This window comes from Schistocerca cancellata, chromosome 1 (genome assembly GCF_023864275.1).
Source record: "Schistocerca cancellata isolate TAMUIC-IGC-003103 chromosome 1, iqSchCanc2.1, whole genome shotgun sequence".
Classification (NCBI taxonomy): domain Eukaryota; kingdom Metazoa; phylum Arthropoda; class Insecta; order Orthoptera; family Acrididae; genus Schistocerca; species Schistocerca cancellata.
Genome location: NC_064626.1, coordinates 374,080,660 through 374,107,476, shown reverse-complemented (window position 1 = coordinate 374,107,476; position 26,817 = coordinate 374,080,660). Strand labels below are relative to the sequence as shown.

The 26,817-nt window shown below is 38.0% G+C and overlaps 1 protein-coding gene across 1 annotated transcript; it reads right to left on the bottom strand.

The window, feature by feature from the left end:
• Nucleotides 1–19,430: 19,430 nt before the first annotated feature.
• LOC126174920 (sestrin homolog) lies at nucleotides 19,431–26,428 on the bottom strand. The gene is made up of 8 exons (XM_049921362.1): nucleotides 26,243–26,428; nucleotides 23,380–23,550; nucleotides 23,011–23,193; nucleotides 22,155–22,392; nucleotides 21,731–22,020; nucleotides 21,439–21,629; nucleotides 21,185–21,329; nucleotides 19,431–21,068 (listed from the first exon to the last, which is right to left on the bottom strand). Exons 1-8 carry the CDS (start codon nucleotides 26,261–26,263, stop codon nucleotides 20,982–20,984), a joined length of 1,326 nt encoding a protein of 441 aa, XP_049777319.1. The 5' UTR covers nucleotides 26,264–26,428; the 3' UTR covers nucleotides 19,431–20,981.
• Nucleotides 26,429–26,817: the final 389 nt, after the last annotated feature.

The following is a 26,817-nucleotide window of genomic DNA, read 5'->3' as shown; positions in this document are numbered from 1 at the left end:
GCAGCAGCTTCATCTTTCGTAACTTCAGCACATAAAACATCATTACTACCTTCCTTCAAAAATAGTTCACCAATATCCGCCGATATACACACAAAATCATCAACAGCTGATGAGACTAATGCTACACTGCCCTTATTAACCTCCTTTACAACTTTCTCCATCAGAATATCACCTGAAACATCATCACCTTCATCACTATAATCGTTACTGCTGGTTAGTACCTCTGTAGAATTTTCTATACTATCTAACTCCACCAAATTCAGCTCCACCACAGCCTTCTTTTTGCACATACAATCTTCCATTGCATTAACATTCACACACTCTTTTGTCTCACATTCATAAAACAAATCATTTAGCCGTAAATCATCATCATCGCCTTTATCATTATCTTTCATTAGCTTAGGATTACGCCTTTTACGTATGATCTGATTTGAAAATTCACATATTTGGTTCTCATCTCTTACTAATTTCATTTCAATATGATGCCTTTCTGCCAATTTATTGACACCTATCACATTCCGTTTACTCGTGTCCTATTCATCGCCAGTTTATTTTGCCGTCTCCAGACCTGAGACGCGATGAAACTTAGTTTCCCGATCTCCCATTACGCTGGTTCATTTTGCCATGTGCCAGTCCTTCAAATCTACGTTCTTGGTGTCAGTCCCTGTTACAAAAGTACCTGTTCCCACTACCTCTTTGAAATTTATCATTGGATGTGTTCCTGTTACCATTTCCTTTATCAGAACTGCTGTTTGCGTTCCATTGATAACTTCCCGGATGTCTTTCATAGTAATCACTTCGACTGTAGTTATGATTTACACTTTGAAAACTATTTGTCTGCTTACTTGGCAGTTTAAATTTCAAGGACTGTTCAAATTTTTTTACAAAGTCCAAAAATTCATCTACTGATTTGCTAGGACTGTGCGCTAGATCCCACTGCAAATTTTCCAGTAACCACCTTTTCAACATCGTAATTTCTGTAAGCACTCCCAATGAACATTTCACATGCATTAATCTTGCAAGTTCACATTTAGAAAACTCTCGCATTGACCCGTTCCTGTATTTACTTGTTGGCCCATTCAGAAACTCATTTTGGAGTCATGTTTGCTTCACTTCACTCCAGAACTTGTTCAGGAAACTGCTTTCAAATATTTCATAGGTAGTGAACATATCACTGTGTATATTTGCCCACGATTGCGGCTTACCTTCTAAATGTCTTTTCACAAATTTTATCTTTACCTCGTTGGACATTCCCCTTATAAAACCATCCCTGCATGCTGCTAGAAAATTTACTGGGTGATATTTCCCATCATCTCCAAAACATTTGACCGTTCCCAAATTCATCCATAGAATACTGATCACAGTAGGGGTTTGATGTGCAGCTAAAGAATTCAATTTGCTTTTTATTTCATTGATTTGGTTTTTCATTTCACCATTTTCAATTTTAATGCCAGATTCTTCTTGTTCCTTTATTTTATCTACTTCTTTCTCCGCTATACCTATTCGAACGGATAAGTTGCTAATAGCCTCTGTTGTCTCAGCCATTAGAGCATCTTGGTTACTCATACAATTTCTTACATTGCCTCCCTGATCTGCCTGCAACTTCATCTTTCAAAACCGCAGCTATTTCAGCTTGAACTGAATCAATTTTTAAATTTACATCAACCATATCAGTTTAAACAGAATCAATTTTGGATCCCAATCTTTTTATCACTTGCATTAACTGCAACATCATGTCTCCTCCAAATTCATCTCCCTTGCCTGATTTTGGACTATTTGCTCTAATAAATTCACGTCGATCATGCTCTCCTGCTCTGACTTCAGGCTAAGCAGCTTGCTAGTGTTTTCAGACCCACACAAACTGGCCGACTGCTTAATATTTGCGACGTCTATTATTGGCGATAGAACTACAGAATCGTACATAATCTCACTATCAGCGCAGGTACTTAGCTTTGTCGTGCAGGATCCTCCTGCCATGGTATTGCTGCCAATGCTGCAGTTGAAGCCAACACTACATCTTGTAGGATCTGCTGGGGTATTGCCGCCACTGCTGCGTGATGAATCGCCATTGAAGATGCCGCTGCTGGCTGGAACGACATGCTTTCGAAGTCACCTCTTCTTCTGCGTTACTTTTTTATCATTCCTAACCACTACTAAAACTCGGTGCACACAACTGCCGCAAATTTTGTAGCTCAGAGCCTCCCACACAAAATGCCTCAACCGCCACCAACTTGGGACCTATGTCACAGAATGTTGTTAACTGTGAGAATTGCAATTGTAATTCCACAACTATTAAAGAAACCTAATTTTCAGTCCCAAAGCAATCTTACATTTAACTTTTGCAATAGGTTCTGCCTATCGAAGTTCAGATAATACTGTTGGAAACACTTTGCAGAATTCAAATCCCATTCTAAACTTTGCAGAGTTCATATTCTGCAACCAGCACTTTCCAAAATTCAATCCTGTTCCAACACTTTGCAAGATTATTATCCCTCAACTAACACTTTCCAAGTTCCTATCCCAGATGAGCCCCCAATTGCGAGCAAACATCCCACAGATGTTCAGGCTCACATGCCGTTCCTCTCCATCGAAATGTCTTGGCTCAAACTCATCTAGGGGTTGAAGAACTGCACGTGTCTCATTACACGCCCTAAATTAGATACTTGTGACTATTTGGTTAAATTGTCTGGCTGATGGAAAGTTTGCAAAACACAAAGTTAATTTAACATATAATAACAGTAACAATAATATTGGGAACTAAATTAATGATCCATAAATGATGTAGGCCACACAGTTGGGATTTGGTTAGAATAATGTTTATTCAGGAAGCAAACTAACAGCGAAAGTGGTCGTATTTAAACTTACTGTTACACTCGAGCTCATATCCATTTGACACAGCTCGATCATTCGCAATCTTATAGCGAAACACAAGTCCAATACTCCACTTCATTATTTACAGGAAAAGTTAGAGTTCACACCATATGCACGGCTGCTGACTGCACAGAGACAAGTCCCACAATGCCACATGATGCAAAATTTTCTAAGTCGTTTCACTTCCTAGCTGCCTGAAAACTGACTGACTGCTTACACATCTCAATCCAAACTGTATCTTTGGTGTCTCAGCCGAACTGTTCACTTTTGCATCTGCACCAGCACTGTCCCATTGCCCGTCCCCGTGCAAGTTTCCCGTGCGCCGAATATAGCTAAACTGACTAGAGCAGTTCCCTTTCCTGAAGCTGTCCATCTGATTGGCTACAGCTTATTCTACATTATTTTACATTTTAACATATTTAAATAAGCAAAGCTTGCCCACTTTCATATTCTAAATAAAGTAACAATAATATCTATTGTTAAATTCTTTTACATAAAACCAATACATCTTCCTTCTTAACTTCGAATGTCACGGCCAGTAGCCTTGCACCAATCTGCTTTCTGACAAATAAATACAGAACAAAAGTAACTTTTATGCACTAAACTTTACAACAAATATTCTATTGCCTAATGATTCAATAAGGTGCCATGCTGTCATCATCCAATGTGTTTTGTGTGGAGGAAATGATGAACTGATACTTAACTGAAAATACTGATAACTTAAATTTACTATGTCTTTTAAGCAAATTAAATTACAGAGTTAGTATTAACAACATTTGTCATTTTAATGATGCGCTTCTATGTGAAATGTGGATTGTTAAGATCGATCAAGGCATTCAGATTTTAACATTCAGGTCTTTGTTACAAAACCTGTTAATTTCACTTTAACAGTAAATCCTAAACTATTATACATATGATCAATATTCAAGTTTTATTGGGATCACCATGAAAATTTATGGAGGATGTCAGATTAAAATTACTGTGGCTCCATTCCTTGCATTATTACAGAATTAAATAGTTTTCATAAATGTTTCCCTTTATATCCGATCATAGGTCCACCATATTTAACACTGCTACGTCTCCTTGGCCACAAACAGCCTCTACTGGGTTTCCCTATGACATAGGGTCTCATCTATCTCACTTGCACAATACAGTGCTTAGGCCTCGATTGACAATAGACATCTGTGAGTTTCCCCATCTCATGGTGAATCTGCACTCTTTGTGGCATCCAGTCCTGGACAATAGGGTTCATTTCACAATTCCTGAAGGCTGACTCTTTCAGCCATATACTGAAATGAGAGTGACATGCTCATTAACTCACAAGTATTGAGTCAAATTTAACAAGAACGGTACTATGAACCCACTTTCCAGCATGGTTTTGCACCCATTCTGGCCTGGATGGATACACTGAGTTGGTTAGGAAGTGTGTTGTAAAAACACTGGGCCCTCTCTTCAGGCAAGCTGGTCCACAATCGTTGTAAATGGCCCTTGATATCTCAGATACTGTCACTGGAGTTTACGGCTATTGAGGACAGATCTGGCAAACTTGCTGGCCACAGGAGCACCTCAACTTCACACAGACAGTTCATAGAGCACTGTCCAGTTGAAAAATGGTACCATAAAATCAAATGGCTCTGAGCACTATGGGACTTAGCATCTGAGGTCATCAGTCCCCTAGAACTTAGAACTACTTAAACCTAACTAACCTAAGAACATCACAAACATCCATGCCCAAGGCAGGATTCGAACCTGCGACCGTAGTAGTCGCGCGGTTCCGGACTGAAGCGGTACCATAATATCACATCATGAGAGTTAACACATGAGGATGCACAATGTATCTGACGTACTGTTGTGCCATCAGAGTTCCCTCAGTCATTTCATTCGTGACCAGAAGTTATACCAGATGACTCCCCATACCATGATGCCAGGAATAACACCACTGTGCCTCTCCAAAACATTCGAAGAATGGGCCCTTTTCCCAAGTCGCTGTCATACTCACCAGCAAGGGTCATCCAGGATAGTGCAGAACCATGGCACCACACCAAATGCACCTTTTTTTTCCCCCCGTGGTGTTAATAGCAGACGATGCTTGGGACTTTAATTCCCCAGCCTGGCTGACAGTTTGGGGTGACACAGGATGTTGCACGGAGTCCACTACCTGTTCTCGGATGGCAGATGCACACGAGAAAAGGCTACAGTATACCTGGTGTAGAATATGGCTATACTTCCTCGCGGTGATCAGATGTGGTCGATGGAAACTTGACGATGGGCATGCCTGCCCTCACCTTCTCATGCAATACCACTTTGAAACACCCCACAAATATGGATCTTGAACATTTCAACCACCTGGCCAAATGGAGGTCCACAGTGAAACCCCTTTCAAACTCACTCTGGTGTCAATAACAATGTCCCACACGAATATGCAGCATCTCCATGTTCTTCATGGTGATCACTCTACATCTGACTCGGTTCACACCCTTCATATGCCTTACCACCCCTGGTACCAACATAAAACATGAACAATACTATGCAATTATGTTACATTGACATCCAACCATGTCATCCTGGTGCTTCAAATTTTTTGTCAGACAGTGTAGATCTAATGTGTCACATGTGTTCACTGGAGCATATAGTCTGCACACAACAAAATATTTATTTCTTTCCCCTGCTATCACCATCAGGAAAGCAACAGGTAAATTCCAAGCTGTTTATGCAAGACAGTATCACATAATTTTCTTTTATACTCACTACCTCAACCAACAAATCAGTTCTTGTAAGAAATTAAGCATGATAATGCACCGGTTTCCCACCAATAATAATGTACTTTTCACTGATTGTGAACCTGGCTGATTAACGCATTGTCAATTTCATTGCTAGAAGATTTACATTCCTACACAATGTTGCAATAATAGATAATGTCATGTTTGACATAATGCATCATGGAGGCTATAGTGAACCTATAAGCTTAATGTATCAGTTACATATCAGATTGAACATGCATACTGTTATCTTCTTTTACATGCCAGTATTTATTACCTTGGACATCAGACAAGTCACATATTTGCAGGCAATAATTTTATGTTACAGAACAAAAACAAGAAATGGATAGCTTGAGGTTAAGACATGGTGAGAATGAATGAAGTGTAATAACACAATTCTTGGTCATAGGAGTATAGGGTTACCAATCCTAAATCGAATGGTGGTCATGCAAGAGCAAGTCTAATAATGAGAAAAAAGAAATGCAGGTGAAGTACGAGGGCCGTTCAGAAAGTAACCTCCGGTTGATTTAAAAAAATACACGAAGTTAAATAAAAATATTTTAATATATACATCTTACAACTACATCTTTGCACTATTTTTCTACATAGTCTCCATAGCGATTGAGGCACTTATCGTATCTCTTCACAAGCTTTGAAATTCCTTCTGCATAAAAATCACCCGCTTGTGCCTGGAGCCAGCCTGTGACCGCATCTTTGAGCTCTTCGTCGTCATCAAACCGCTGTGACCCGAGCCATTTCTTCAAATGCATGAAGAGGTGATAATCACTTGGTGCCAGGTCTGGGCTGTAAGGTGGATGGTTGATAACGTCACACTTGAAGGACTCAAGAAGGGCCGTTGTTCTGCGAGCAGAGTGAGGACGGGCGTTATGGTGCAAAAAAACGATACCGGAAGTCAGCATACCACGGCGTTTGTTCTGTATAGCCCGTCGTAACTTTTTTATTGTTCACAGTACACGCCTTGATTAATGGTCGTACCACGTTCCATGAATTCAACCAACAACACCCCTTTGGCATCCCAAAACACCGTTGCCATCAGTTTTCTGGCAGAAAAATCTTGCGAGGCTTTTCTTGGTTTGGTAGGCGAATTTGAATGTGCCCAAATCTTTGATTGTTCTTTTGTCTCAGGGTTCACGTACTTAATCCAGGTTTCGTCACCGGTCACCATTCTGTTTAACAATGGTTCTCCTTCGTCCTCATAACGTGACAGAAAGTCTAATGCAGTGGCCATTCTTTGAGTTTTGTGGTGGTCGGTAAGAATTTTGGGCACCCATCGTGCACAGAACTTACGGTAACCCAATCTTGCTGTCACTATCTCGTACAAGAGAGTCTTAGAAATCTGTGGAAAACCAGTAGACAACTCCGACATTGAGAAACGTCGATTTTCACGAACTTTTGCATCAACTGTCTGAACGAGTTCGTCAGTCACCAATGATGGTCTACCACTCCTCTCTTCATCATGAATGTTTTCTCGTCCACTTTTAAATAAACGTACCCATTCACGGACAACTCCTTCACTCATAGCTCTTGGTCCGTACACGGCACAAAGCTCACGATGAATAGCTGCTGCAGAATATCCTTTGGCTGTAAAAAAACCTTATGACAGCACGCACTTCACATTTGGCGGGGTTTTCTATTGCAGCACACATTTCAAACTGCCACAAAAACTAAACTAGCGCAGGTACGACGTTCACTCAACCACGGCTTGATGCCGACTGACCTGTTGAGTGCGTGAACGCACAGATGGCATCGCTACTCCCCCCACAACCCGCACTGTGACCGATCGGAGGTTACTTTCTGAACCGCCCTCGTATTATGAACAATATAATGAACAGATTATAAGAGCCAAGATACAAGATATACGAAAACACAGGACTTAACAATTGTAGTAAAAATGCACATACCTACTAGTTCCAGAGAAAATTAAAAGATTTTTAAAAAAGTATGATGAGAGAAAATATATTATTCAATACCTTATGGAAATTTAAAATTTATTTTCAAAGGACACTGACATAAGTCAGCACATGCTACCTTAATAATTCCAGCAGAGTTATTAAGATCCTTGGGAGAATAAACCATGACAAAATTATTCCATGCAGTCTTCAAGATATTTAAGGTGGGGAATTATGCTCAGGCTTCAAGAAAGATGTTATGACCCCAATACAGTCAGGTACGAGCATTACAAAATGACTACTTTGAGTCATGGTCACAAAACATGAATTATCTACAGAAGAATACAGAAACTGCTAGAAGGTAGCCTGTAGGAATATCAGTTTGGGTTCAGCAGAAATGTAAGACCATATGAGGCAATGAATACCCAACTTCTCTTACAACAAAGATGGAAGAAATGTAATGGCCTGTTTACAGCATTTGTATGAAGTCGAGATGAATAGTAATGCTTCTGAATATTTTATTCTGGTTTTCAATATCATTTGAGGCATTACATGTCATTCATATTACTCAGTCGACATTTCTACTTTGCCAAGACAAGTTACAAACCCTATGCCACTACAGGACTATGGATTGTAACACATAACATGGCGGTGTGTAATGTAACTAAGTTTGTGCGTGAGAGCCCATTGGAAAACTGAAGGCATGACTTCAAAGAGTTTGTCCACACATAGAGAAACATGTCATTCAGCATGACATTGCCAGACCTCATGCAAGTGCTATGACATCTGCAACATTCCAGCACCTTGGGTTCACTGTCATCGATCATCCTCCATAGAGTCCTGACTTGACCCCATTCAATTTTCTTCCGTTTTTAAAACTTAAAGAACATTTTTGATGACTTCATTTTGATAGTGGTGAAGTGGTGCAAGCAGAGGTGAGGTCATGGCTCCAACAACAAAGTCAAAAATTCTACTGTGACAGTATGAACAGACTAGTCTGTAATTGAGAGAAGTTTGTTTGTCACCATGGTGACTATGTTGAGAAATAAATATCTAGAAATGAAGAATAAAAATGTAGAATGTTAATTACATTTGTTTTATTTAAAAAAAAGCCTTAAGAGTTTTCACATACAAATTTCAGAGGCATTACTTTTCAACTCACCCTTGTAGATTTAGAAAAGGTTTTTGACGGTGTTGAGTGAAACATACTCCTTGATATTCTGATGTTATCAGGTATAGAATATTGGGAGTGAAAGGTTATCTACAAATTGTATGGAAACAAGACTGCAGTTGTAAGAGTCAAAGGATATGAAAGGTAGGCAGAAGTTGAGAGAGAAGGAATGTTCATATTTATTACTCAATTTCTCCATACAAGAAGCAGTAAATGAAGCTTAGGAGAAATTTGGAACCGAAATCAATGTTTGGTGTGGAGCAATAAAAGCTCTAAAGATCAACAGTGATACTGCAATTCTTTCAGGAATACTACGGGACTTGGAAGATAAGTTAAATGGAACTGATCATGTGTTTAAAACAGTTTATAATATGAACACCAATAAAAATAAAAGGTAGGTAACTGAGTGTAGTTACATTAAGATAAAATATTTGATCATGTGGACATCCGCAACTGAGGAACATATTTATAGAGTAAAAAATCCATTTCAGATGCCAGTAATTTCTTAACTGTTCTTTATAATTTGTTCATCATATTTATAGGCACTTTTTTAAAATAAAAATAAGTATGTTGTCATTTAAAGAAGAGATTTCATTCCTTTACTCATGTAACAACAGGTAATTGGCCAACAAAAGGTAACCACTAGTGGTAATGCTTAGAGCAGGTACTTATATTTCTGCAAAAGAAAGTGTTACATTAGTGTTGCACAATAATCAGTAATATTTGATATATGTTTTGTTGCAGTACGACTAGGAGGTAGAAGTAGTGCAGTCACACCATCGATAACACCCTTCCTTACACAACTTTATACAATTTGTGTGAGGTGTTACTCCACAAAAAGGTTCAGCATGATCACATTACTGATGATTAACTTAGGCAACTGGACTTAAATTAATTGTGTTTCTCCAAAACATGCCTTTAATCAGTGTAGAAAAAACAGTGCAGATTGTAAATGCAGACTGCCAATCTGATTCAGACCTATTTTTAATCAGGAAAGAAGTTGCAGTAATTGGACTTGAAATTTCAGTTAATAATTAACTGGGTTCACTACATTTTTACACCCAAGAGGTGACATTAACACATAATAACTGTAAAAAATAGTAGCATATTAGTACATTAAATCTTGCTGTTGACAGCTATTTAGCACAAGCTCTCCTTCTTATTGTATGTAAAATTTAGTGATTACCACTTCATAGAGATTTATGATCTCTGACTGCAGAAAATGATCTTTGTCTAGGGAGTTACACAACAAGCCTCTCATTCTTGTCTCGGAATAGTACTATCTTTTTTAAGGCAGGTAATGACCTAAGAAAATGATGTACATGTGGAACTATAGTTAGCAGTGGAAGCTTAAATACTTGTCGGAAAGCTGTAATTTCACTTCTTAATGAAGGCACCATCCAAAAAGGTAGTCCATCAACGTGATCTTAAAATCAGTAAAGTGAACCCATACTTCAGCTGGACTAAATTGTGATGCTTTTGTGTATTTCTGACAGATTTTCCAATACTGGGTTACTTCATCTTTGGAGGGGTTAAAGAGCAGTGAAAAACTACTGCAAGTGACTGAAGAAGCCAAATCTTACCTTTATTGACATAGGATATCTCATGGCAAGGAGTTCTCCTTAGAAATGCAGATTCATCTCCACATCTTTGTTGGGAAAATAAATCTCTCTCATCTGGTATGCTATCTTGGTTAATATAGCTGTACTGTTTCCTGAAATTTCTGTGTATACTATCTTAACTTTTGGGCTGAAGTACATTGTGTTATTCATTTTTTTTAATTTCATTGTTATACAAAAATAGAAATTCTTGCTTTTAGTTACCTGATTTGAATGACACTGTAACACATCTGGATGTGAAGCATGTGCCAGAGAGGGTCCCCCAATCATTGCCTATCTCACATGTTATCCACACTGCCTCTGCACATGTACAAATGGTTACACAGGATGATAGAAAACTGTTTAGCTAGCTCTAATTGTTTTAGGTGTCTCACTGCTTATGTAGTTCTTGCAAATCCCTGTGTCTTCTGCTGTGTCATGCGGGTACACATAGTAGGTAAGTAAATTGTATTTTGCACAAAGCAACTGCAACAATTAAGGAGCAGTCAACAAAAACTGTAAAATTGATGGGGACATAAATGTAATACATCAATTGAAACTGGATGAAAACAAATAAATTCTACAAACAAAGCAGTAAAACACTCGTATCTATAACTGCTGGTGTGGGGATCATAAGAAAAATCACACCAACATCAGAAATACTATTTTTCTGTGATTATATAAATGATTTGTCACTAATTGACCACTGTAGCAACCTACCTACATGTTCACAATAAATTAGCAAAAGAGGCCAACTAAAGTTGCAAACTGCCCTTTTGATAAAATTTATATTTTGGAATACTTAACAGTACAGTGCAACACAAAGTACCAAAGTCCAGAAAGTTGACAAATTGTATGCAGTCCTGTTTTTCATGTGATTACAAAAGGAACTATTTTGAAATATCTACTCTCATTTAACAGTATGCTTTTGCAAATACAGCAGAGTTGTTTATTCCATTTTATGCTCAATATTTTGATGATCAATCCAGTTGTCTCCTTCAGGTGCTGACAGCTGAGTTGTTAATCACATTCACTGCCTGGACTCCAACAAGAAATATTGTGCATAAAATGGAATCAAAAGCTTGGCTGTTTACCCACAAGATTGTGGAGGAAACCTGAGACATCACATAGCTATACTTGTTCAACAATGACACTCATCATGAAGGGCAGCCTTCAGGGGTGATGAAGAATACTAACAAATTATGACTTGCACTAATCTATCCATAGTGTTAACTATGGGAACAACTTTTAAATTACTTTTCACATGTTTAAGGATGTTAGGAGAAAACAGGTACTTTGGAACAATCCATCATTTCTCCTCTACTATACAGCTGTTGATTTTACCTGATGTGTTTAAACAAAGTATTTACGTATACTTATACAGACCATTATCAGCTATCTGTATAATCATTAAACCAAAATCTGGTTAACATAAACATTTAAGTTAAGCAGAATCTCCATCCCTGGATCCAGATGTTCTTATTAACTGTAAAAGTGGCTAAGGATGTATTCTTTTACTTTATCTGTGAATGCCTGGGAGACTATTGCACCAGAATATAAGACTTCATTATGAATCCATCCAGTACTGTAATTGGGAATTTCACAGTTCATCCCCCCCCCCCCCCCCCCTTTTCAAAAAAAGCTACGATCCATGAAACCCTGGAGTTCTGTGGAGATAACTCAAGGGTTCTTTGAAATTTACCTACTTCTTTCAAGACATTCACCACTTTAAGAGAATTATATAAAAGGAAATGTTTGTATTAACAGTCTGATTTATATTCCTTTGTTAACAATGTTATCAACAAGTGTCTATTTAAACTTTATTCAGTGTTAAAGTATTTTTTGTCTTAAAATCATATTTGATACTGGGTTGCTAGGTGAAAACATTGTTATAAATAGCTGCACCAAACCCTTGAATATTTATTGTTAATGCACAACATAGTCTTAAGTCTGCCAAATAATACAAAACTTTTAGCATACTGACATCCAGTCCATTGCTGGAAGAAAAACTTAAATTAGTGGAATCCTAGTGCATTTGGAAAGATGAATGTCCCCAATTTTCACAAAAGACCATCTTGGTACTTCCATTATTTGCAACTACATGTATGTGTGAAACAGGGTTCCTAGCTTATTTTTTTGAGAAAAAGAAAAAAAATACTGCAACAGACTTTATGTCAAGCCTCTCTGAGAATTCAACTTGTATCTGTAACACCTAATTAAATAGTCTGCACTGTTAAGATCCAGTATCCCTCATCTCATTAGAATGTAAGATTTCTGTTTAAGTTGTTTTAATAAATTTTGTATTAATTTAGAAATTACTTTTTGAAGTACATAAATATTATTTCATACAATTGTCATGTTTGGTGTAAATAATCTACTTGCTGAAGATTCCATTAAAAACATACCATGGAAACAAACCAGTGATTTCACAATAAAGTGGAGTTCTACTTATGGAAAAGATTCAGAAACACTTAGACAAATCCATTTAATTTTTCAATGAAGTTTACAACGTTTTCTGTCAGGGACATGGTCACTATGGGTGGGCAACCAGTGACCGATGGACCGAATACAGGCCACAGTTATTTCAATCCACCCCACAGAAGAAACTCTGGGTGAACATATAATAAGTATACTCTCAAAAACATGTATTTTAAGGCATAATTTCTTGGCATGGTGTGTCAAGAAAGGGGTGCCATTCATATGAGTGTGTTACCCCATGAACATTAACACTATAGAAGCTATAGTTTTGACTTTATGCACTAGAAGCACTGCTGTCATGTCACACGGCAAGGTGAGCCGCAAGCTTAAGCAGTCATGTGACTCAGATGGATCACCAGAGTTTGCCTATGCCTGATGTAGACTGTTAGAACTAATTTGAATATTTCAGCCTTTTTCTGAAGCACAGCACTGAAACATCAGTCCAATGCAGTACTTGTTGTGGTCTATGACCTGTGAATTTTTTCCACCTTTATGTTTACATCAACTCTTCCATTCCACAAATTCCAAATGCTTTGTTGTGCAAAGCACATCTGTAGAAATCCTCTTCCATTTTACAGTTTTCTGTAGCGATGTGAGCAGCTTGTCTTTCTTACTTAACAAGCTGTCTCTGTTCTAAGAAATGCCCAAATATTTTACAATTGTTGCTTTTGTGGTGCTGTTTCCTTTCTTCATTTACTGGCACAACTGTGTCCACAATTACTTAGGAAAAATGTTATGGAAGACAGTGCTGCTAAGTTATGCAAATAAAGTCTTGTAAGAAACATTCCCATACAGACTGTGATATGTGGTGCTGTCATGTGAGGGGTAACTGTCAATCAAAACTCCGCGAGATTGCCCCCACCCCCCTCCCCCTCTTACTCTTGGGAGAGTCCTGAAGCTCTTGACTACACATTCAACAGTACTTTGTCCAGAGCTGCTGGTATCACTCAAAGGGTGACACTTCAGATTTTTAGGAGGAGGATTCTTGGTGATATCCTCAATTGTAAAGTTCAGATTCCAACTGGAGACAAAGAAAATGTTATGAATTAGGACAGCATTACTTAATTTTGGAACGTGTGTTTGAGGAACAACTCAGTTCCTTTTTTGGGGGAAGGGAATGAGCTGTGAACTATTTTCACAGTTAATTGACACTTCTTTCTTAATTTCACTGTGTGTCCACAGAAACAGATGAAAGAATATTCAGTTTAAACTAAAGTTACATTCTCTCTTCAATTGCATTTAAACTAATGAGCAAGCAACAAACCAGAATATTACTTAAGCCGTTCAAAAATTCATAGGTGCCCAAATAGGAACATGTTAAAGAGTATCATATTGCAGTTAACTGCTCTTATTTTTTTCCTATCTACAATAACAAGAGCACACATTCTTGAGTGTCCTCTGTTACCAACATGAGATAAAAATAACTTTTCTGGCACTACACTAGAAGAGCAGAGGATTGGGAGAGAGAATTGTATCAGTTCAACTTTGTATGCACCTTGAGGACTATTGAGTAATGGAATCTCACAGAGAGCTTGAAACAGGATTGTTTACTGTTTTATGTTTAGTTAATTAATTTTTTAGCTGATTAAAGACTGTGATTCTGAGTGAAGTAACATATTAAGCTATCTGTATAACCAGTCGTTTATCAGTGGAATATTTCCTGAATGGTTAAAATATGCTGAAGTTAAGCCACTGTTTATGAAGGGAGACAAAGGAATAGCATCAAATTTCCATCCAATTTCACTTATGCCAGCATTCTCAAAAATTTTATAAAAAGTAATGTACAATCAGCTTTATAACCATCTTATCTCAAATAACATACTAACAAAGTCAAAGTTTGGATTTCTAAAGGGTTCCGATATTGAGAAAGCTATCTACACCTACAGTGAAAATGTGCTTAATTCATTAGATAAAAAATTGCAGGCAACTGGTATATTTTGTGATCTGTCAAAGGCATTTGACTGTGTAAATCACAATATCCTTTTAAGTAAATTAGAATATTATAGTGTAACAGGAAATGCTTCAAAATGGTTCAAATCTTACATCTCTGGCAGGAAACAAAGGGTGTTATTAGGAAAGAGACATGTATCAAGCTATCAGGCATCATCCAACTGGGAACTAATTACATGTGGGGTCCCACAGGGTTCCATTTTACAGCCCTTACTTTTTCTTGTGTATATCAATGACCTTTCATCAATAACATTACTAGATGCCAGGTTCGTTTTGTTTGCCGATGATACAAACATTGCAATAAATAGCAAATCAAGTGTAGTCTTAGAAAGATCAGCTAATAAGATATTTTTGGACATTAATTACTGGTTCCTAGCCAATTCCTTGTCACTAAAATTTGAAAAAACACACTACATGCTGTTCAGAACTTGTAAGGTGTGTCCCACGAGTATATGCCTAACATATGATAAGCAGATAGAAGAAGTGGACAGTGTTAAATTCTTGGGATTACAGCTTGATAATAAATTCATCTGGGAAAAGCACACCACAGAACTGAAGCATCTTAAATCTCTATTTGCAATGCAAATTGTGTCAGACATAGGGGATGTAAAAATGAAAAAACTGGCATACTGTTCTTACTTTCATTCCATAATGTCATAAGGGATTTTTTTCGGGTTAATTCATCACGCCAAGCTAAAGTTTTCCGGGCACAAAAACGTGCAATAAGAGTTATATGTGGTGTGAACTCAAGACCATCCTGCAGAAGACTGTTTAGGAAACTAGGGATACTAACTACTGCTTCCCAATATATTTATTCTTTAATGAAATTTGTCATTAAAAATATATAACTTTTTCAAACCAACAGCTCAATTCAATTCATGGAATCAATACTAGAAGTAAGAATAATTTTCACAAGGATTTGAAGTCACTTCGTCTTGTACAAAAAGGTGTGCATTATTCAAGAACACACATTTTCAATAACTTGCCAGCAGCCATAAAAAGCTTAACAACCAATGAAATTCAGTTTAAGAGAAGCCTAAAGGATTTATTGGTGGCCAACTCCTACTCCGTTGATGAATTTCTCAGTAGAACCAACTGATTTTTGTGCATATATAAACTTCTGCGCAATTTCAGTGCAGTAATGTGTTCATTGTAAATAAGTAGTTGTATTACATGTTTATTACCTTATAAATAAATAAAAATCTCTTATTTTAAATTCAGTGCATTAGTATTTGTAAAATGATTCTTTCATATAGTGTTCATTAGAAAATGACAATCATTCCACTTGGGACCTGTGGAATGGTACATTAGCTTATTTGTTTGAGTTGTAAATATTTGTCATGTATTGTTGCTTTTCTGACATGTTCCAAATCCTGGAGGACCTCCTCACCACGGCTCAATTGGAATGAAAGTAAATCTAATCTAGCCTTAAACTTTGTTCTTGAGAAAAATTGAATCCAGCTGAAACTACCAGGTGTCATTGATGCAGGCTGATTTTGTCTAAGCTATAAGAACTAAATATCTGCTGACTAACTGAACAGCAACTGAATTTTTCTGTTGTATCATGTTTTTCAAGCTTTGATGATGGATTCCTGTGTGTATGCACTGAACCCAAAAATGAGCTTAGTGTTTTCCATCATTTTTGCAAATCAATTACTCAATGTATTTTATACTGAAAAGAATCTCAGATATAAAGCTAACTGACAGATTTAAATACACAGGAAATGCTGTAATTTGCCAGTTTATGGTAAAAACTGACAAACCAGCAGATGGCAGCACTTCCACCGTAACATTTGTTGTATGTCTGAACTGTTAGTGTTGACACTTTTTGTACATATTCTCTGATCAAAAGTGTGTCAGCAGATCTATGTTAAAAGCAAACATACAGTGTTTGAAACAGCATCAAGAGGCTGTAAAAAAAATTACATATTCCTTTTGAATTGTAAAGGACATCACATTGTGTGGCATTTCAGTGTAAAAGTAGATCAAAACAAAATTTTGGCACCCTGCGGCATCTGCTGTGTGTTGAACTGAGGAGGTGGTCAATGGGTGAACAACATGCTTCCAGATCTGACATTCCAATGGTCTGGTGAGAGCCACAAAATCACAGTGATTGTTACTTTTGTTCAACCAGTTTTTAAGGTATCAACATAAATAAAATTAACATTATCTATCCAAATCTGCCATCAGCTTAACATCCTGTCCCTCATGGTCAAGACAGAACATTGTCTATGCAACCAGAACAGTTACCTAAAGCAGATGACTCAGAAATTTAATAAAGTGAAGAAACCAAACATAATGAGGAGAAATATGAAACCTAGCAATTACACACCACAACCATTTATACAAACTTAATTGTTTGGTTTGCTACTCGCATCTGACCAAAGATGCTTCAAAAGTACTTGGTTGAAGGCTTAAAATTAAGAATTTGCTCACAGCTGACACTGTTTTCTTGGTTTAGGTACAGGAGAAAGATATTCCATACTTTTTGGAAGAAGCATACTTAGTATTCTGCAAAGATGTGTATGGACTGTTCAACACATTCTGCACAAGCACACTGATTGGAGAGTGTTCCTTGATTTTTGAAAATGAAGCCTTGAAGTTATCCTGCTTCACAACAGAACCAGGTAAGCATCAACACCCATAAGGCATTCTGTACATTTAAAATATTACGACAATTTACAATTTGTTTTCCGAGAGAGAGAGAGAGAGAGAGAGAGAGAGAGAGAGAGAGAGAGAAAATGATCTGGAACAGAAATATTGGTCACAATGAGCTTCAGAATTTGGAGAAAAAATGTTCTCCAAAAACCTCTCACCAAGCTGACAGAAGTTCTCTTTCCACCTCTACATATTAAATGAGGCTTTATGAAGTAAATTTGTGGAAGCCTTACCAAAAGATCATAAATATCTTGAGTACATTTGTAACAAATTTCCAGCCTTAACTGCGAAACAAAGGTGTGTGTACAGATACAGACATAGAAAACAAAGATTGAAATTTTGAAAATGAAAATGAAGTCACCGGAAAGTGGCCTGGGACACCTTTAAAGACTTAGTGCCACATGTTCTGAACAACAAAAAAGATATGAATTTAAAGTATCATTAAGGCTATACTGCAAAGGTACCAAAATTTAGGCTGTCCCATGAGTTGGAAAGTTCATTTCTTACATTCACTTCCTGAATACTTTCCTGAAAAAAATCTGTGCTTTTATGAAGAGATGGGCTAGAGATTCCACCAAGATGTCAGAGAAATGGGAGAGTATTACAAAGCAAGATGAAATACTACAATGATGGACTATTGCTGGATACTGCACTGGGACAATCCCAGAACACTACATGCTTGGAAAGGCCTGAAACAGGGCACGGCTGGTCCAAAGATATGTAAACATGGCTAAAATCATGAGACTTATTTTCTATATTTTGTTTTTAAGTCACAAAAAATGCATTTTATTCAAAACAAACTTATTTCACTGTCACTAATCTCATATGGAATTTGACATATACTGCATTCGGAAAATTGTGAAGAATTCTGCCCAGAACTAAGGTCATTATCAGGTTCAGTGCACCAAGATACAGATGAATCAATCACCAAAAGTTACAAAACAGAACCATCACAGGCTAGTGTAATTTCTTGTTTTTTGGAATAATCACTAATCATCAGCTGCATTACTTACACAGTCATGAGCTATCTATAGACACGAGGTTTTGTACATACTTTTAAAATTCCTCACATTTCAAATGCAAATTAAAATAACCATCCTGCCAACAACAAAAAACAATATACAATTAATATTTTTGCTTGTAAGGACTCAAAATTCTCAATTTAGAACTGTAAATTTAAAGCCTTCCACACTGATGTGGTCCTAAATTAAATCAAATATCATTGCTTCCTGCTACTCTGTCCAATTGTTGCTAGTAAACTGCAAATGCAACCAATAACTTCAGATTCAGTCTGTCATACAACATGCCATTAAATTCTCTCGAAGTGTTCTCATTTAGTGCAAACATTTACAAATTAAGTTTAGTGAAAACACTACCAAAAAGCAAGGCAGAATCTCATTCTACATTCTTTCACCAACTTTGATCCCGTAAGAAACTTGTACACAATGATCATGGGCTACAAAGAATGAGGGGCACACATCAATCAGTCGCAATCCCATTAGTTATTGTAACCTTTGCATATCTAGATTTTGGCTATAAATAGCAATCTTCGGTGCACACAAATGCACTGAAGATAGGTATTTATAGCTGAAGATCTAAACATGCAAGAGTAATAAAGACTGATTGTTGTGTGTCTGTTCTACGTACCTTCTAAAATCTGTGTGGTAGTATCATCTGAACCACTACACTTTAGAGTTGAAGAATTAGTCAATAATAATTTTACTGTACAGAATACAGAGGTTTAATGCTGGCAGTTTATTCACTTAATCCTCCAAGGTGTCACACATAGCATACAACTCAGTTGAAGATATTTGTAAAATTCATCTGTCATACGAAGAATCGGTATCTTCAGAGTGTCAAATGAAATGAGAAATAACACTTTTGATGAACTGTTTGCATTTTTTCTTACTTGTGTGCAATTCTGATTCCCATAAAAAGGCGACATCTACTGTACGTTAATTGTTCTTTCAATAGTATCACAGTGCTTATTGTAGTGTGGTAGATGTGGTTCAGAAAAAAAAGGTAGACAGTCAGATTAAAAACACATTTTCTTTATATTCACTGTAATTGAAGTCTCGTGTTGCAGATGAATTACAATAATTATTACCATAATACTGTGATCATGCTATGAGTAGAGAGCCTGCAAGTACACAGATGTTAACTGACTGACCAGAATGCAGACAAGAAAGAACCTCTATCACAAATCTACAAATCAAATAGCCAGTTGTTGTAGACCTTGAGAACGTTTCAATTCAACAACACAATATCTGATAAAAACCATTAACTTTAAAAACTATCATGGAATGTGCAAGGAAGAAACAAACTTCTTTTGGGTTTAGAGAGGAAAGTTAAGTTAGTGTCTTGTACAATATGTTCTGCTACTGGGAGTAATACAATAGTTACTGAAAGGTTGTGTGTGTGTGTGTGTGTGTGTGTGTGTGTGTGTGTGTGTATGAGAGAGAGAGAGAGAGAGAGAGAGAGAGAGAGAGAATGAGAATATTTGGTTTCCCTTGCACAGTCCGTAAAGTCAGGTAACAAAATACCAGTTAAGAGATCCAAGGTGCATAATGCATCAGGTGGGCTGTTATTCAAAACAATTTCTTTAGGATTGAGCGCAACTGTGACCATTACAGCAAATGAGAATGAACATCTCAACATTAACAATCACATTAAAATGCTGTTATATTCTCAGTGCACAATGGGCATAAAAAGCACATTAAATCATTCAAAATCTTCACATATCAACAATAACATAAAACTAGTCTAACTTGTGACTATTCACACATAAAGCTTCACTGAAGCAAATATAATTATTTGTTTTACAATTTTTAAAATCTGTTCTTCTGGTGTGTAAATATGCCAATTTAACAATATTCAATAAATGAGCTCCTCTGAGCTTGGGCTTACAAATTCGAAATATATTCTCACAATTAAAATGAGTCCAACCTGCTCGGTACTTTTTTTTGCTAAATGCAGCTTCTAAGTACAATAAGATACTTTGATCTGAGTATTTTAGCCATGTTAGAGTCAAGCAACTGATTTTAATTGTTACATCATGAGGTCAGAAAGCTAATGTTCATGATTAAGCACTTAAAACTACAGAGATCTAATGGCTAAAACACTAATAATATTTTCACATTGCAAAAAATTTATTATATTCGTACTATTAATCAAATGGTACTTTCCATCTCAAAAGCTGCTGTTGAGTAAATGTGAGAAGATTGGACTCTTGTTACAAACCTACATGTAGAGCTAACATATTTCATCTAGAAACAGATCACAGTCATTCATTTATATGTTTGTGCTGTGCAAAACTTGGTGTAGTAAGGAAGGGTTGTGCTGCAGGATGGGATACAATACTCCATCAGTGTGATACATCAGTTGTTTCATATTTGAAATACAGAAAGACATATGTAGAAACCACTGTGGCCAGCGTAGGTATCTGAATGGTTATCTCAAATGCAAATTCAAAGGTATTTTCGAATGTACAGTAACAGATACTGAACAAAATTTAATTCGGTCCTGCACAAGTCACACGCATTTTTATCACACACCTGTCTTTGGTCACTGCAGACTTTAAGAGAGCCTACGTCATATACTGCATCACAGCACGAAGTGCATATAAGAGCTCCGCCTGCATGCGAGCTTCCAGTACCATCAAATTCACGTGCACCTGTAATTTGAAATTCAAACATCATTCTATGCCCAAGTCATTTAAACTATAGAGTAATGAAGAGTGGCACTTTACATCTCATGCAAACACAAAATATACAGGGTGTATTAACTGACCTTTTCACTGTGCTTGAATTCCCTCAGTACTTTATCATAGTCTTTCTTTGTTACTCTCTCCGGGAAACAACATGCCAGCTTGATGAAAGCCTTGAGATTTCGCTCTAAGAGCTGATTTACTTCACCATAATCGTAATCATCATGCCTACAACAAAATAGTTGAAAATAAGGTACCACGTCACTAATAGATGGAGCAGGGATCATACTGCAGCAAAATTCTATAATAATTGATACTGATAATGAAAGGTATTTACCTTATGCCAAACATACACTGAATGTAATTCCAAATGGCACGACGGAAGCGAGATGTATCCACATCTTGACGGCAACCCATAGTGTAATAAGTGAGATTATATGCAGTCTTAAATTTCTCATCCAAAAGGTTTCCTACATCATTGTACAAACGGTTGACTAGTGAATAACCGTGGTCATCCCACGAGTAATCCTGTAAGCAAAAAGGAACTATTAGTATGCTGACTGAAATAACAACAGAGTGATAAATGATGACCACATAATATGCAGCATTATTTTCCAACATGTACTCACCTGTACCCTAAATGTAGGAATGGAAACTTCCCCTCGGCGGGCGAAGTCCTGGTACAGGTAAGTTGGATCCTCCACAAAATGACCAATGTCTGCTTTCAGTTGTGTCTGAGGCTCTGTAGCAGGAGAGAGTTCAGCACTTTGACTTTCAACATGCTCAAAGCGCTTAGTCTTCTCTTCCTGAGAAAATTCCTCAGCACGCTCAGACAGACTTTTCATACGCTGCATTAGCGTGTCCACGCCCACCTCTTGGTCGACTGGCGAAGCAACAGGGACAGGCCTGTGCCACTGATCTGTGAATGTCAAAGACACAGTAAGTCAGTGTACACAAGGATGCCTATAGCTTCGGTACATACAAGCTATTTCTAGCTATGTTTCTTACAATTAGGAACTGTCAAAATATATGAAACTGACTGTCAACACTCACCATCCCTGTCCGATGCAGCTGCTGGTCCTGACGTATTGGTTGCAGTGCGAGGTGAGGAACTGAGAGGAATGTCATCCTCACCAGCACTGTTGGCTGTCTGATGACTACCCTCATGATCCAACTCTTCATTCACACCACAGCCAAACACAAAGCTAGAGAGTGAGTGGAAGTGTGCCAGAAGAACAATGGCATGAACCACCTCTGCTAAGGACCAGCTGTCTTTGCCCTTTGTCAGTCTCTGGAAAAGGAAAAGTCAAATCAAATTGTGCAATGATAGTGGAAAAGTTTAATAGTGAACAGTACACACACACACACACACACACACACACACACACACACACACACACACACACACACTCTTTTCAGCAATGTGTACCAATTTCTCTGGAGTATACTGTCACGAGTGTCACAGTGTACAATACACAGAAGTCTTGCATTTAAAAGTCTGTCATGTTTCAACAACAGAAAATAATTTCTTCTTAATGTTATATAATGCTATTCTCACAACACAAATTAGAGTGGCTGAAAATCCCTTAGAGTAAAAATTTCATTACTCATTACAACTCTAAACTTTCTGCTGTGATCATAAACTGGTACTTTAGGTAATTTAAATTGTATCCCTGAGAAACACTGAAGAAACCCTCGGAAGTGTCAAAACTACATGAAATTGTGCAAACCCAAAGGAAGTATTTAAGGGCAATTTGTTTCATTAATGAAACCTTCAATTCCAAACTCCACACTTTTCACACGCATGTAATGACCAACAATTTAAACAAGAAATAGTAACAATTATTAATATGATAAATAAATTTCTCAAAATGAACATATTGATTGGTATATTTTGTTTTTGGCATACCTCAATATGATGTTTGTTGAGCAGCCATGGCCTGTGGGCCAGGATTTTATTGATATCATACAGGTCACGCAGTTTCTGAGGGATTTTTGATAATCCCTTCAGCCAATTCTGATCACCACCCTGCAGCAGAAACTCCTGCTTCTGCAGATTGATGAGATAGCTGCACTGGTGGCGACCAGCAGCCTGCAGAAAAACAATTACAGCCCATGACCACAAGTTCACAATTTCCATTGCAGCATATGATACTAATCGACTAATAAGCCTCATTTACCAAGACTAATTAAACCACTGGCAGTATGGCTGTGTCAAGGACGTACTTTCACATTTTAGTATTATCTTTAAGTGGGCAATACTTTCAAAACAGCTTACCATAATGGCTATGAAATGCCTATAGTCATATGGCAGTGGTCCATCCCCACGAAGGATGAAGTTCTGCGTCCGCAGGAAGATGTCCAGGTAAGTCGGGTGGTAGCCCATCACCTGTGTCACGTGATCTAGCCGATTGTTCTGCAGAAAGGCATCAATGAATAGTGCATGCGTCTGTAACAGAATGAAAAAACAAAAGTGTTTACGCAACATTTAAGAAAGTAATTTTATATGCAAGGCTATTTTAACTGCATTTTAAACTGAAGCTCCAGTGGCAAAATGTCGTTAAACAATGTTTATGACAGCAGTACCAGGAATGCAGAGTAAACAGAAAATGATTGAAGTAAACATTCTTCGAAATACAACTTTTAGTTGAAGATAATTCACAGGAAAAATGTAGCCATCTCATGAAAGTTTGGTATTTTCTTTATAAAAATTTCTTTTTTCTTTATAAATGAGTCAACATTCTGGATATTGGCTGTCTGTTGAAGATTTAAGCAGGGGAGTCTTGTCATGTTAAGTATACATTCTATCAGTTCCAATACTGTGCACAGAAAGTGCTATATAGTGGGGTATCACTATGCTGTTTTATCACAAAATTACAAGTATCTATGGCTGATTTTTAAGTTCAATGCAAGACGAATTAAGGATTCACTGTAACTGCTCATCATTAATTAGTGCAGGAACTGCAATAACTAATGAAATTTACAAACAGGAAATGTTGTTCAGTATTGAATGTAATAATTTCTTATTGCCTTGTACTTATCAAATAACTATGTAGTTTTCCATTCCTTTCTGCTCTTTGATGGTCACATTCTGTGGACAATTATCACAATGAACAATCTTAACTGCTTTACTCGTTTTCGTTATTCTTAGACTTTTATATGTCACTGTTGCAACAAGGAATAGGACCCTACTGTAGAAATTTCCACAGGATTTGCTCTTTTAATAATTACTGGCTACAGCTGTTTCACATTAAATTTCTTAGTTTTGTCAGTTATCAGTTCACTACCACTACTCCGGTCCTGTCACATTCAAGTGTTTCCTCCAGTTCCAGCCTCAGGCATTAATACGATAATGTGGTATTTCAATGTTACGGCAATAACAGGCGAATAATTGGATAACGAGATGTACATACCTACGTCAGATTTCAATTATACAGGGCGCTACTCATGTTTAGTTTACTGGACCTCAGTCTCACTAAGAAATCGGTTTTCCAGTTTTTGCGACAGACTTTCCAGATAACTAGTGATAAGACTAGTAACTAACCAAACGGCATTCTAGTAATGCCTGCTCGGTCTAAGCACTATTTCCGAATTGGTACCTCAGCCTCTAGGCAAGGAGTTAAAATCATGATACAACTGATACGGCAAAGCACGGAAGATACAGTTTCTCGCAAGCGTATGACAACGTCCTATCATCCGCGAAAAACGGAAATTTTCCCACATTCCCGGTATCGTCGAATGCTCGCGGCCGGAGGCGAGCAGTGCATTTCGCCATAAGCTCCACTTCCGCGCTTGCCGGCCGGTGCTTCAGCTGACGAGCGGTCAGCTGCGAGGCCGTCCACGGGCCGTGCTGTCCTAATTGGCAGGCCGCTGGCACTGGCGGAGCTGCCGCTGATAAGATGCGAGCCCATTGTCGTGGGAGACGGCAGTAGTCCATCTATTCAGATTAGGTGCAGGTTATCACTCGCGACCTCTGCCCCGACTAACAACGTGTCAGAGTTTAACATTACGAACAACCTCACATATTCAGTAACAGTAATTCTGAATACTTAATTGGAATCATGCAAATACGTGCTCTTACGATGATATGCTGAATCACCATTCGTTGCATAATGTTTGAAAATAAGGTTCACAGAAAGTTCCGGCAATGGCCCTAGCTAAAATATCCGCTGAAGAAAGTAACTGGCTGGATTACAACGTTATTATTCAACGTTATTCAAACCAGGTAGGCATACTGAAACAACCTAGAACTTTTTATCAGTTATAAAATTTACTTTTTCACGAATCAGTTAATAGAAAGTGGATTCTGACCGGTAACATGAAAATTACCGGACATCTCCCGTCTGTGTGCAACACTTATCTAAAACAATCATTCTGCTGCAAACAGGTCTAATTCTACAGACTAGCGTTTCAGAATGAACAAAGCATATTATTTCTGTTCCAACACATAATATTTCCTGCAGTTACAGACTTTCAAACATTTATCTCAGAGGTGGAAATGGAATTAAAGGATAGACTTGAGCTTCTACGCTAGCTGTAAGTTAAGCCCTATCAAGAAAGCATACACATCTCACCAAATATTCGTTACATCATAACTTACAATGAACAACTGAGTATCATTCATTTATTTGGAACATACGACGATCGACTGAATTCAACAAAACGATGGAAACTGGCTACAATGAAGGCTCTCTTTAGAATTCGGTAAAGACGTACTATTGAAAGGATGACCAGACAATCTGGAGTTTCTTTACTTGACTAGTCGGCTTTAGAAATACTGAAGAGAGGCTGGTAGAGTGCCCCGTTATTTAACAGAATGTAGTTTCGTGGACGTAATGTGAAATTTGTAGGGCACATATGATCAGAGTTAAGCGTCTCATTTTTCTGAACTAACAAAATTACGAAATACCGGCGGCACTATTGTGTCCATAAAAGAAGCAGTTTTGGAAGCAAATGAAGTTTCGCGGGAAGAGAGAGCATCAAACAGTGTAGCTGTTGAGGGGAACTTAAAATTGCGTCAAGAAATTTTTCAGTTTTGCCGCACACGGTAGGTTTCAGCACAACTCGTCACACAATGGCCGTTGCGAAGCTCTTCGAAACGAGGATTGTTTTAGACGAAATAGTAAGATTTCGTTACTTACATCGTGGCCTATCTGTCCCATGTCGGCCGCAGGTGTGAGGGCCGAAGCCTCTGCGGTATCGCTGACGACGGGAATGGTGGTGGCCGAGCGCCTGTTTTTGAGAAAGCTAACACTGCACCTCACTCCACTCACTCATGTCACCGCAGCCAGCTCCCGACCCCGACTGACCGAACGCGTCCGCAGCAGCTTACAACTGAGGCTCTGCTGGCTCACGCGAGGTGGGGGGAGAGGGCTCGGGTGGGGGAAGCCGGTCTCCCATTGGTTCGTGAGGCAACCAAACAGCTGGTTACATCAGCCCACATAGCAACAAACCTCCGGCACATAGCGCGATCAGCTGCAGGCTGTGACAGGTCGCCGAGCGCAGCGGTTGCGGACAGCGCTTGTCTTCCAGCAACGGGTGGTTAGCGGATTCGATCAATATTCATAATACTGGGGTAGGAAAAAAGAGGAGGAAGTTCGAACGCCCCCTACAAACGGTGCGCATTCTACGTGAGGGAGGAGCAGCAAACTCTCTCCCCCGACAGGGAGGAGCGCTTCCCTGAGGCTACGTCCGGGCTAGAACAAAGAACTGGCGG

Excerpts from the sequence above, each read along its gene's own strand:
- LOC126174920 (XM_049921362.1), bottom strand. The coding sequence starts at position 26,263 with ATGGGACAGATAGGCCACGAT. Across the intron at positions 23,194-23,379 it reads GGCATTTCATAGCCATTATG|GCTGCTGGTCGCCACCAGTG; the intron begins GTAAGCTGTTTT and ends GTTTTTCTGCAG. Across the intron at positions 21,069-21,184 it reads AATTCAAGCACAGTGAAAAG|GTGCACGTGAATTTGATGGT; the intron begins GTCAGTTAATAC and ends TTCAAATTACAG.